The sequence below is a fragment of the Hippocampus comes genome, unplaced genomic scaffold (genome assembly GCF_001891065.2).
Source record: "Hippocampus comes isolate QL1 unplaced genomic scaffold, H_comes_QL1_v1.1 scaffold395, whole genome shotgun sequence".
Classification (NCBI taxonomy): Eukaryota; Metazoa; Chordata; class Actinopteri; order Syngnathiformes; family Syngnathidae; genus Hippocampus; species Hippocampus comes.
Window position 1 is genome coordinate 105,897 of NW_017806169.1, and position 12,624 is coordinate 118,520.

Here is a 12,624-nt window from a genome sequence, read left to right on the forward strand (position 1 = left end):
CGGCGGTGAGCAAAAGAATGGTTCCTCTAACCGCAGCTAAAAATCCGATGCAGTAGCCGAAACGCTCGGAGACGACGTTTTTGAGTGCGCAGAGAACGATGACCAGTGTGCCATGTCTTTCGAGGATGAGACCTTCTTAAAAATAATGGTGGAGGAGGTGTAACAGGACAAAAATAATAACTGGGTCGCTCCATTACCATTCAAATCCCCTCGCTTGCCACTCCAAAACAACAGGGACCAAGCATTGTCAAGGCGTAACTTGCACCGACGCAGCCGAATGAAAAACCCTCAAATGAAAGTCTTTGTGGAGAGACACTTCTATGTAGATGATGGGTTGGTTTTGAAATCTGTATTCTGCTCATATTTCGTCATGCTGTATAACTTTCCCATGCCCGCAGTGTAGCTTGGCGTCCTTGTAACAATCATCACCTAGATTTGGAATACTCCCTACTGAAGACACACAAACTTTGGAATGCGCCAAGCTGAGAATCGGTTGAGGAGAAACAAAAGTTATGATATCACAATTTGTGTCTCGGTACCGCACTTCTGATGGTATAAAAATGATGTGAATCTCTTTCTGCTTCGCACTCGTGACGCGCAGCCATTGTCTGTAATTCGTGGGTGCCCGGAATATTCTGTTATTAAAAGCTTCGAAGGAACTGTTCATCAACTCCAGCCTTTATTTGGATTACCAACATTCTCCTCGTCCGAAATTCAACGAACACGCGGGGGAGAGGAGGCCGCTCTTCCCCCAACAGTTTCACTCCCCACCGAGTCTGCAGCCGTAGATTTGCTCAGGCGCACATGTGCATCCTTGGCCGAATTCAATCTCAAGCTCCACAAAATCGCCTCAAACAGTGTCTCAGTGATGCAACCCTTCAAACCAGAAGTCCTGGCCACCGATATCAAAGATTTGAGCCTCGGCGGTGACACCCGACGAATTCAGAGAAGTCTCGGATTGTGCTGGGACATAAGCACCGACTCCTTCACGTTCAAGGTAGCCGTCAACGACAAACCCTACACTCGTCATGGGGTTCTTTCAGTAAACAACAGCATCTTTGACCCATTGGGACTAGCATCAGCAGTAACAATTAAAGGCAGACTTCAGTGACGCCAACTTTCAAATGGAGTCCAAGATTGGGACGCTCCTCTCTCTCAGAAAAAATGGACTATCATCAGAACGCTTCCAACGCTTTTCAAACTGGAACTTGCTGGTACGTGCCATTGCATTCCTGACTCACCAAGCTCGTTCACATTCATCAAGTAACTCGTCGAATCACTCATGTAAAGGGTGGCATCAGTATCCCATGCCACACACTCCAGAGGGGCTAGACATCACCAGTAGCCTCATCCTGCAGTCCGTTCAACGAGATCCTTTTCCTGACGAATATGCTGCTCTCCAAATAAATCAAACCGTCCACAGCTCAAGTCTCATTGTAGTTTTCGATCCCTGCACGAGTGACGGTCTCATTAAAGTCGGTGGTCGTCTCAAGCATGCTTCATTGAACATAGCATACAAGAATCCAATTGTGATCCCAAATAAGCATCAGGTGACTAACACGCTACGTCCTGCAACTACCTTGGCCCAAAAGCAACATGTCCACCAGGAGACTTCTGTGGAAAAGACTTGCTCAAAAAGCAGTGGAGACAAGTGCAGACACTTGCAAACGAACTTTGGAATCGCTGGAGAAACAAATATCTAAACACTCTCCAATCAAGGCGCAAGTGGCATACAGCACGTCGGAACATCCAACCAGGTGACATTGTGCTTTTGAAACAAAATCAAGCACCCAGAAATGAATGGACAATGGCCATCATCACAGCTACATTTCCAAGCGACGACCGAAAGGTCAGAAAGGTCGAAGTGAGGACGTCATCCCAGGGCGTCTCAAAGACATTCCTACGTCCCGTCTCGGATGTCGTCATGCTTCTAGAAATTGATGAAACTGTTAAATAGTTGTAGTGACATTAGTAATGCCAGACGGGGAGTGATGCGAAAGAATCGCAAAAACGGATTGTCATCGTTGTTTGTCACGTTTGAGCTGCATTTATGTCTTTGTTTAAATACCAGACGATTTGTGTTGTATTTATGTACACAATGTTAATGCATGTTTTAAATCTGTTCATTTCAGTTTCACTCTACATTTCATTGAGCTGATGTCACAGTTGTTCACTGTACGCCGTCAAGAAGACCGTAATAAAGGAGCAAGACGCTCAGTTTCCTGGCTCATGAAAAAATGAGTTTGGCTTGCTGTTGACCTGCGTTAACACACCCGGAGTATCCAACACGTAGCGATAACAGTACAGATGCAGCTCAAACGTGACAAACAACGATGACAATGCGTTTTTTTGCGATTCTTTCGCATGCTAATGAGCTCGCTAGCACCTACCTAACATCGTCGCTACGTTGTTAGCATTGATTTAGCATCATCGCTATGTCGTTAGGAATACTCTGAGCTAGCGAGTTTCAATGACTACAGTTGAGGTAAAACGATCTCTGAAACACATTTCGAAATAAGTCTAAACACAAGCAGACTTACAGCCATTGCTTTCGAAGGTGAAACAAAAGGGATTTAACTCAAGAGGACCAGTTGCAACGACCACGGTAGGCTTTCTGGCACGACTCGTCTGATGAAAGATGGCGTCTGCTATCCACAATGAACCGCGATAACCAAATGAATATTCAAAACACAATTAGCATTAATGAAATGGCCCGTAACTTTTACTGTGGGCAGAACAGGTATACTGGCCTAATAGTAATCACTGTTATTTTCAGGCGGCACAGAACTCATATTAAACTGAACCCCGAAGCTAAGAACTTTTTGTATGCTCTTGCATTTAGTTGAACTACATGTTGGCTTGTTTGACTGCTGCTTTTTCTGTTTGTATGTATAAGTATATACTATAAATGTGTGTGTGCGCAGATATTTATAACACATTTCAGAGATTATTGCATTTGAAGGATTTGTGAGGTCAAGTCAAGTACAACTCTATTATCAAATGTGCTGTATGTGTACAGCACAGATGAAATTTCCTCCCTCTTAAACAGACAACAAGAGGAGCTGCTGCGGGTGCCCGTTCCGCCATCAAGAGAACACTTAACATAAAATGACAAAATAATACAACACAACAAATAAAACAGACAGTCGTGCCATCTTAACCACTTTTCCTCCATTCACTTTGTTGTTTGAAGCAGTAATACATGTAAGAGGAGTGTTTGAAGCAGTAATAGATGAAAGAGGAGCAAATCAAAGTGTCCTTTTCACCAGTGGATCAAAGACGTCATGCTGTGTGCTTTAATGCACAGCATGTTTGCATGTTTGCACTGAGGAGGATTGAGAGGAAGAAATTTCATCTATGCTGCATGTCATACATAAAGCATATTTGACAATAAAGATGACCTTGACGTTGACCTGCAATGTGCACACGTCTGCTACAAGCTAGCTTGAAAGCAACAAGACGCTGTAGCATCCATGAACAAAAAAAGAGATTGGCTCTCTTCTCCTTTCCGCATACATGTACCATAACACTCATGTACGTGTTCTATGTAAATGTCGCATACTTATTACTGCTTGGAGAAATTTACAAAATGGTTTGAATGATTTTATTAGTAAACAATTAAGATTTGCATTCGGACTATTCTAGGCACAGGGTAATGCTCTAATATATGCAGACATAACTTCAGGCGAAAATAAATAATAAATTGTAGCCTGCAAGTAAAATCAAATACTTGTGGCCACGAGGACGAGATTCAACTTTCAAGTGTACGTTATACCTATTTCGTAACCACAGCTGAACCCCCTGCCCCCAAAACACACACACATTTTAAAGCTATTTTATGGCCAAAAATTTGTAGTATGCGTGCATGTTATATCTACTTTGTGTTTGTGGACTGTGGCCACATTTAAATCCCCACCCACATATAGATCACATTTGTGCACAAAATACTATATTTGTGGCCACGGAGTAAGTACAATGTGCATAGAAACATTGGACAGTTGGCTAAAAAATACAAGCGGACCTCTAAACTACAGCTAAGGAAAGCTAAGGTATAGGGAGAAAAGTTGCGCTCCATATGCTTCCCAGACACCCCAATTATTCATGGGAAGAATGTCAAACCCACAAATGAGTATTTCCTGAGCAGGTTACACGTTTTTCGCGGCCAGACCGGAAATACGAGTGTCTGGTCACAACTTTTCTGTACAATTCTCGCCCGTAGGCGGCGGTAATTCCCGGCTTGTTTCATTAAAAGCTTCGACGAAGAAAGCGGCCGCAGTGGCCTTGCGGCGTCTTGGTCTTGTCTTGCACTACAGCTTCCAGCATCAACACCGCCCATCCCTTATTTTTGTTCTCCTCGGGAATCAGGCCAACCACACCGGACTACTTTGTCACCGGACTGTTTTACTTGGACGTCAGGTGCTCATTCCCTTTCCATTTTTTCCCTCGACGTGCTTCGGCGGTATGGCTTTAGTTGTTTTTTTTTTTGTTTTTTTTTTTGGAGTGGCTTGTCGCGGGCCCTCTCGGATTAGCATGCTAACTTAGACATCGACCTGCTGGTCCAGGCTGACAGCGAGGCTTTTAATTCGATCAAAACATGTTTGGCAGGGTCGCCACTAAGTGGGAGACATTCATCTGACATGGTCAAGTGACTAAAACCTCACTCGTTTTGAATACATTTTCAATTTGTCATAATAGCTGTTGTTGTTGGGATTTATAGTTGTCAGGACAGCGGGAGGAGCAGTGTTGAGCATCTTGGATGTACTGACGTCATACATGGGCAAAAGTAGGAGTGCACGATAAAAACAACTAATTATGTGTTTTAATTCTCTGCGAATGACACCGTTGTTGGTATGTTCATCCGTCCTGGTTATTTCATAAGGGTTTTCAGTTTCCATTATTTGAGTATTAGAGTTCCATTAAAGTACATTTTTCTTTCATCCCTTTTTTTTTATCTATAATTTTCATTTTACTGGTTGAGCTTATTCTGTTTATTATGAACTGTACATTCTTGACTGGACCACATTATGTGAGTATGAGATTATACAAACAAACAAACATTTTAGTGAAAAACAATGTCCAATCTCAGTCATGAACACATATAAAGAGAGCATTGTAATAAGCAGCTGTTCTCATATTAATAGTGTGACAGGCCCAGGGCCACTTCTTCCTTTCTTGGTGAATCAGCCCAGGCATCACATAAACACTGGTTTTGTTCGCCAACACAGAGATTAAAGTAATCCCATGTTCACATGTTTATACTTTGCAGAGCTGCAAAAATAGGGATCTACGCTAACAGTCATCCAGGGCCACTACGTGACTGTAATTGGGACACTCCCAAGTTCACTGACGCAGGCCCCACCTGGCTGCTGCAAATTTCTTTAAAAACTACCATGAAATCAACATGCTCTTGTTTATGCTCACATAAACTTGTATTAACTCTTTCCAGTACGTATTGTGTTTGTGATTGTGAAGTTTTGTTTTCACTTTTCTGAGAAGTGCCTTGAAGACAGAATGTCCTCTTTAATTCACTGATGTAAGTGATGAGCAAATGCTGCCGTCATCCCACAGTATGTCCGACAAGAGTGAGCTGAAGGCCGAGCTAGAGAGGAAGAAACAGCGCATCGCGCAGATTCGAGAGGAAAAGAAGAGAAAAGAAGAGGAGAAGAAGAAGAAGGATGTTAGTCGCCTGAACAATAACACATATTAAGAGGTTGGAAGTGCTCTTTGAGCTTGTCCTTGTCCTCTGCAGGGAGACTCAAAGCGTGCTGTGGAGGCAGGTGGCGAAGACTCGGACCTGGAGAAGAAGAGGAAGGAGGCCGAGGCTTTGCTGCAGAGTGTTGGCATTACCCCTGACATACAACATGGTACACAAACACACACACACACACACACACACACACACACACACACACACACACACACAGCAGCATGCATGCACGCACATCTTTTTTTGTTTGTTTGTTTCACTGTCGCGGCACTTTGACTTGACATTAAGGCTGAACAATTTTCAAAAAGAGTAATTGCCATTTTTTTCCCTACTCAGTATTGCCATTGTGATGTAATCTGCAGTTATTTTTCCCATGTCCTCATGTCATGTATTTTTGAAACAAACACAAGCAATAAAAAAAAAAATCAATAATATCAAATTGATTACAGACGCTCCCCGATTTACGAACATTCGAGTTACGAACAACGGTACATACGAACATTTTTGCGGGTACAGGTATGTTGGAAAATGTTCTCGGACAGAGATGCTGTAAGTTCGATTTTGTATTGTGCGCCTTTTTACGAGTACTGTAGTGCTTCTTTCCGCCACTAATACCGACGTGAGGTGCTGTGAGAGGAGTAGGAGGAGGAGGAGGAAACGCCTGTCCCCATGAAGAAGTTCGAGACGGAACTCTTGGCCGAGGGGTTTTCGCTCATAGATAAAGCCATCGCACTCTTCGAGCAGCAAGAGCCAAATATTGAACGTTGCACAAAGGTTGCAAATCAAATGAATATTGCCATACAGTGCTACTGCATCATTTATGATGAGAAAAAGAAGAAAACTGTGCAATCGTCGTTAGATCGCTTCTTTCGGCCAGTTTCTACTACGCCCTCCAAGGAAGATACTCGTCAACCCTCATCTTCTTTTCCTGGACCCTCAACTTCTTCCTTCATTGATGTTACGGAGGCGGAAGTAACTCTTGAAGTCCATTCCAGCGGCGACGAAGACCCTCTCTGCCCCATGATATAAAATCCTCCTCTTCCTTCTCCTTCCCCTCCATCATCTCCTTAAGCCTTCGAGTACATCTTCCAAAAGTAAGTTAAACTTCATTTTATTATACTTATATAAACCTTAAACATACTTATATAAGCCTTAAACATACATTCCATACAAAATATAGCACTGAAGCAATTTACGAACGAATTCACCTAACGAATGATCCTTCAGAATGTATCTCATTTGTAAGCTGGGGAGCATCTGTATATGGAAATGTTTTGGTCTTATAGTTTAGCTACCGCTAAAATATAGGCAAATGAACCATTAATTAATCTGAAACACATCTAATTTATCTACCTCAATTTGAGCTGTTTAAACTGACTTGTAGGATTTTACGCAATCACGATGCCAACTTCACAAAATTAAACCAAACAAGTGTGATGTGAACATCTCAGATGAAAACAGTAATGCAACCAAATCTGTGACTTTTTCATTTCAACTTTACACGTTGTTATTCATGCTGTCGACTGCAGTTAACATGACAGCAGCGCCCGTGGGCTCAGGTTGCAAACGTCATGTGACCAAACCCAGAAAACAGGCGAGCCGTGATGTTCGCAAGCTCAGCCCGTGGGTGCTGCTGTCATGTGAATTGCAGTCAACAGCAGGTGGGAGTACAGGATAAAATAGCCCCCCCCCCGAAATGGGTGGGGGGGGTGGCTTTGTCTGCTTCATTTTCTTTCATTCATCCATTTTCTAATCTGCTTATCTTCATAAGGGTCGCTCGCGGCAGTGCTGGAGCCTATCCCAGCTGTCTTCGGACAGTAGGGGGTACCCCCCTAGTTGCCAGCCACTCGCAAGGCACACAGAGACGAACAACCTTCCGCACTCACAATGACTCAGAGGGACAATTTAGAGTGTTCCATTAATCTGCCATGCATGTTTTTTGGAATGTGGGAGAAAACCGGAGTATCCGGAGAAAACCCACAAAGGCATGGGGAAAAAAATGCAAACTCCACAAAGGAAGGCTAGGGCCTGAATCGAACCTTCCACTTGTGCACTGTGAGGCTGACATGCTAACCAGTAAATTACCGTGCTGCCCTGCTTCATTCTTATTTCCACAAAATCATTTTAAGCTAATGAGGGTACAAAGAAAAAACTTGACTCGACTTTCACTTTGTTGTTTGACATTTGCTGGACTTCATACCTTGTTCAAGCCATTTCTTGTGGAAGAATTTAATCTGACGCGTCAGTAAATGTGCACGGCACGTTAAAAAGACCAATGATGATTGATCACTTCAAGTGGATACGCTTCCAAATATTGAATAGCAAGAACCTGTTAATTTCATCCTTATTCCTTCTGACAATTGTACCGTGCCTGTAATATTGCATGGTACACTGTTAATGCTTAAATCAAAGTATCACTGTACGTATGACAGTATCTGGGATCACCTCTGATGGACCGCTTGATACGCTGAAGCTTGAAGAAAGTCTAATGTTGCAGTTTGGCTAAATTGTGTTCACCCCTCTCACCTCGCACATTATCCGACCGCTTTGTGCATGACACCTAAGCCCGCCTGTCATTTATGTTCATTCTCTCTTCTCTCCCGTGTGTGTGTGTGTGTGTGTGTGTGTGTGTGTGTGTGCGCGCGCGCGTCGTTGGGTGGGCCCCCCCTCTGCTGCATGCTTGACTCATCCGCTCGCCACTGCTACTCCTACAAACCCCTCACTCTCCCACTCACTCCCACCACCCACTGGTCAAACAGCCACAGCTCAGCCCCTGAGGGTAGTAACAGAGGATACCTGTCTATTTCACTACCTAGTCCCCGCCCCCATGTCTCCCTCCAACAAATCAGTGGCCAGCGACGCGGGAAGCCAGGATTCCGGGGACGGAAACGCAGGACCAAGGTGCGTGCGCACATGCATGCTGTGTATATTTGTGAGAAAGAGTAAGAGAAGCAGACGCTTCATTAGCTACATTCAACACTGTATTCAAGCAGAAGCCAAGTTCCCGAACTTCTTTGCAATAACGTGATCTCTTTATGGCCACTGATTAATGTCGTGCAATAGGAATTAGGCAAGTTAATCGACCCGGGAGGCTGACGTTTTATGCTGCGCCGCCCCCTGCTGGGTTTGCTCACGTGTGACGCGCCCGCGGACACTGACGTCCATTTCAGTTGACAGCAGCTGATCAGACTATTGCAAAGAACATTTTTGACTTGACTTCCGTTTGAAGGTAGTAATTCATACAGTACAGTATTAATAAAACAATATACTTTCTGTTGTGTTTACATTGTTCAGTATCATAACGCAACTTCTCCCTGGTCTGAATTCTACAACCGCAAAAATGAACAAATGAAATTAACTTTCTGTTAATGCAACTTAAGACTGAGTGTTATTGTTTTTCTCAAGGCATAAATGTTGACAAAGTAGCTCATTATCATAGATCAGGTTAGCCTCTTAATATTTGCTGCATTATTTACCAGTAAATGTTTTTCCTTCTAAAATTGGTGAATTCAAATATCATTTATCTTATTAAATAGTGAATTAATTTGTTGGAAATGGAAAAATTAGGGCTGGGGGAAAAAATAGCCATCGGAGTTAAGTCAACGACAAAAATTGCTCGCCGCAAGAACATTTGTGGCAATCTGAAAGCAATGTTTGGCCACTTCTATGTTTCCGCACAGACTTTTGTTGCTGAGGACACTCTTTTCCGGCGCCGAACGTTCATGCCAATTACTCGAGTAAATCGATGGAATAGTCGCTCAGATAATCGATTCTAAAAAGATTAGTTTGTGACAGCCCCAGGAAAAATAAAATAACAATTCCAAAATGCAAAGAAGATTAATCCAATTTATTCTTCCCAAAACAATTTTGATAACACAATTGAACAATTTCATCTACAAATAAGTTGGCACTGTCCATTTTGAAAATCAATGGTGGCCCCTGAGCACCAAAGTTTGCACACATCGCGCAGGAGTATACTGTATGTGACAAATGCTGACCCTTGACCTCTTTGCCTTTTCCGCGGCACGCTGATGTTTACCCGATTAACACGAGCTTCTTCTTCTTCTTTTCCCCTTTCTTTCCTTACCTTTTGACTCCTTCATCTTTAACTTGATCCCATCTCACCCTTGAGCCGTCTCCTTGTGCGATTGATTCGTCCCGCTGCTGTCCACGTGTCCGCTTTCTCCCGTCTCTCTGTCTCTTGCTAACTCTGGTCTGGTGGTTTGGCCCCTTAAGGACTTTGCATTGGGATCCTGACCCCTCTACTCTGCAACTCCACTCCGACTCTGAGCTAATGGGGTACTACTCCTCCTCTCAACTCTTGTTGCTACCAGCCTTTAATTGGCTTCTCGAAAGTTTCAACTCACGAGTGTCCAAATATGTTTAAGTGTTAGTCATATGTCTGTTAGCCCTCATCACCATGTCTCCTGTCATCTCAAGTTTTCTCTGGCGCTGCATTCTTGCTCGTATGTTCATGTGCGCTGTGATGCCTCTATGCAGGCGTGGGGCTGTGAGGCTCGGCATGTCTAAAGTGACCCAAGTGGACATTGTCCCCAAAGAAATGGTCTCCTATTCAAAAGAAACCCAGACCCCCACTGAAGCTCACACAGATCAAAAAGCAGGTAAAGAAACACATTTTTTTTTTTTTTAAATCGCTTGCTATTCCTGGGCGAAAGGGGATAGCAAATAAATGACGTCCCCTCCCTCATAAAAGAGGTTTATAATTGTGGATCAATGCCACAAAATGACTAACAAGCATTTTTCCAAAATTTACACTATTGGTCACTCCACACGTGAGGGTGTTATTTTTACAAATGATTGACCAATCTCAAGTGTTTAAAGTGGCTTGATGATCAAGTGTTAACGGTTGACTAAATATGCCGTTTTTGCCGTCTCCTGAAAAATTGGTTTGTTTTTGAGGGGCAAGGTTTCAATCCGACGCCAGCGATAATTGTGTCAACACAATTGCACCATCCTCACATCAGGCTCACTAATAATATTACCTAGCATACTAGCATAAAACACAAACTGCCCTGACATCACACAGAGGCAAATAAATCAACACATTCGCACTTTTCACAGACAATTATCAATGAATTAAATCAGGTGGCGCCAAAGTCAAAATGTTATCAAATAGATGAATTATGGACTGTTAGAAGAAAGGTTCTGGAAACCAAAAAATCTAAATTTGCAAATGCAGAACCACCCATGTGTGGGAGGTGACAGTACTCTTTTAATTGTTTTATGGGTGTATTTTGTGTGTTCTACAGATGAGGATGAGGATGATGAGATAAGTGCGCCCCCACCAGCAGAGGATGCTCAGGAGGAGAAGGAGGACCAGGGCGACCAACATGAGGAAGGTTTGTAACATCACAACATCAGACAAAGTCAAATCAAATCACGCTGTCTGAGACACACCCTGAACTGGTTGCCAGACAATCACTGGGCACACATACACAAACAACCATTCGCGCTCACAACCACACCCAGGGACAATTTGGAGCCTTCAATCAACCTACCATGCCTCTTTTTGGAATGTACCCTGGAGAAAACCCACACAGACACGGGGAGAACATGCAAACTTCACACAGGAAGGCCAGGACCTGAAATCAAACCCATGACCTCTGAGGCAGAGGTGCTAACCAGATGCTCACCGTGCCACCATTAAAAAGAATTGTGTGTGTGTGTGTGTATGTGTGTGTGTGTGTGTGTGTGTGTGTGTGTGTGTGTGTGTGTGTGTGTGTGTGTGTAGACACCCCCAAGGAGCTGACAGAGGAAGAGAAGCTGCAGGTCCTGCACTCAGAGGACTTCCTGGCTTTTTTCGAACGAGGCAGCAGGATTTTGGAGCGGGCATTGTGCGAGCAGGTGGACGTCTGCTTTGACTACAGTGGGCGAGATCTTGAGGACAAGGAAGGGTGAGTCCCATTCATGGGAAGAGGGAAAACAAAATGGGCAACGTAGATGAAATCCAGGACTAGCAATGCATTTTGTCCTGTTCAGGGATTTGCAGGCCGGTGCCAAGATGGTTCTGAGCAGACAGTTTGCAGATGAACGCTGGACCAAAAACAGAGTGGTCACCTGTCTGGACTGGTCTCCTCAGGTGGGTTTGTAACACAGATGTACCACTTTGAATCACACTTGGCCAACCCAATGCATATACAGTAATCCCTCGTTCATCGCAGTTAATGGGGACCAAAACCACCCACGATAAACGAAAATCCGCGAAGTAGCGTCCAATTACCGTAAATTCCGGGCTACAGACCGCACCTGATTAAGAGCCGCATGCTCAGATTTATGAAGAAAAATTCATTTTGTAATTATATGCGCCGCACCGTATTATAAACCGCTGGCCAATGAGTAGGTGGGGGTTTGCTTCTGCATCCCTGCCGCCTGGAGCGCCTCTGGGTGAGGCCGCGGACGCGGTCCCCCGCTGAACCCCCGCAGAAAAAAAAACGCAAAATTTCTTAAGGTTAAAATAATCTCCATATTTTTATGAGCATGATAAATGCATTTGCACAACGAAATTACGCTGAAACACATAATAAGAGGCCAGACAAAGAGAGATCTTGATGCGCATTTGCGTAATTACGAAGAGAAATACTGCAGCCCACTCGGCTTTAAATTAGAGCTAAGATCGGTCCTAAAAAATCGAGCCCGACCCGAACCGGCCCGGCCCGAGCCCGATCACTTAACTTGATTTGCAGGCCCGAGCCTGAAGCAAACCCGACATTTCATATTTTATTCGGGAGGAGGAGGGGTGATTTCTGATAACAAAACCTGTCTTTTGCAGAGATGAAAGTCCTCCGGATTTTCCCGGAATTCCGGGTTTTTCAAATTTTTATGAAAATTTCTCCGGAGAATTAAGGAAGATTTGCATAAAATTAATCCGGATATTAGTTGACAACATTGAACGAAGA

General features: G+C 43.7%; 1 protein-coding gene across 4 annotated transcripts in view; it reads left to right on the forward strand.

The window, feature by feature from the left end:
* The first annotated feature begins 4,113 nt into the window (after positions 1-4,113).
* Positions 4,114-12,624, forward strand: part of LOC109531624 (cytoplasmic dynein 1 intermediate chain 2-like) — a 16,875-nt gene continuing 8,364 nt past the window's right edge. Inside the window, exons 1-9 of one of the 4 annotated variants that reach the window (XM_019896012.1) lie at positions 4,114-4,416; positions 5,569-5,677; positions 5,750-5,864; positions 8,467-8,608; positions 9,944-10,006; positions 10,208-10,329; positions 10,978-11,067; positions 11,460-11,622; positions 11,708-11,807. In XM_019896012.1, coding sequence (XP_019751571.1) covers positions 5,570-5,677; positions 5,750-5,864; positions 8,467-8,608; positions 9,944-10,006; positions 10,208-10,329; positions 10,978-11,067; positions 11,460-11,622; positions 11,708-11,807 — 903 coding nt within the window. In that variant the 5' untranslated portion in view covers positions 4,114-4,416; position 5,569. The remainder of the gene's footprint in view (positions 4,417-5,568; positions 5,678-5,749; positions 5,865-8,466; positions 8,609-9,943; positions 10,007-10,207; positions 10,330-10,977; positions 11,068-11,459; positions 11,623-11,707; positions 11,808-12,624) is intronic. The other 3 variants (XM_019896014.1, XM_019896015.1, XM_019896016.1) reach the window with 3 other exon arrangements.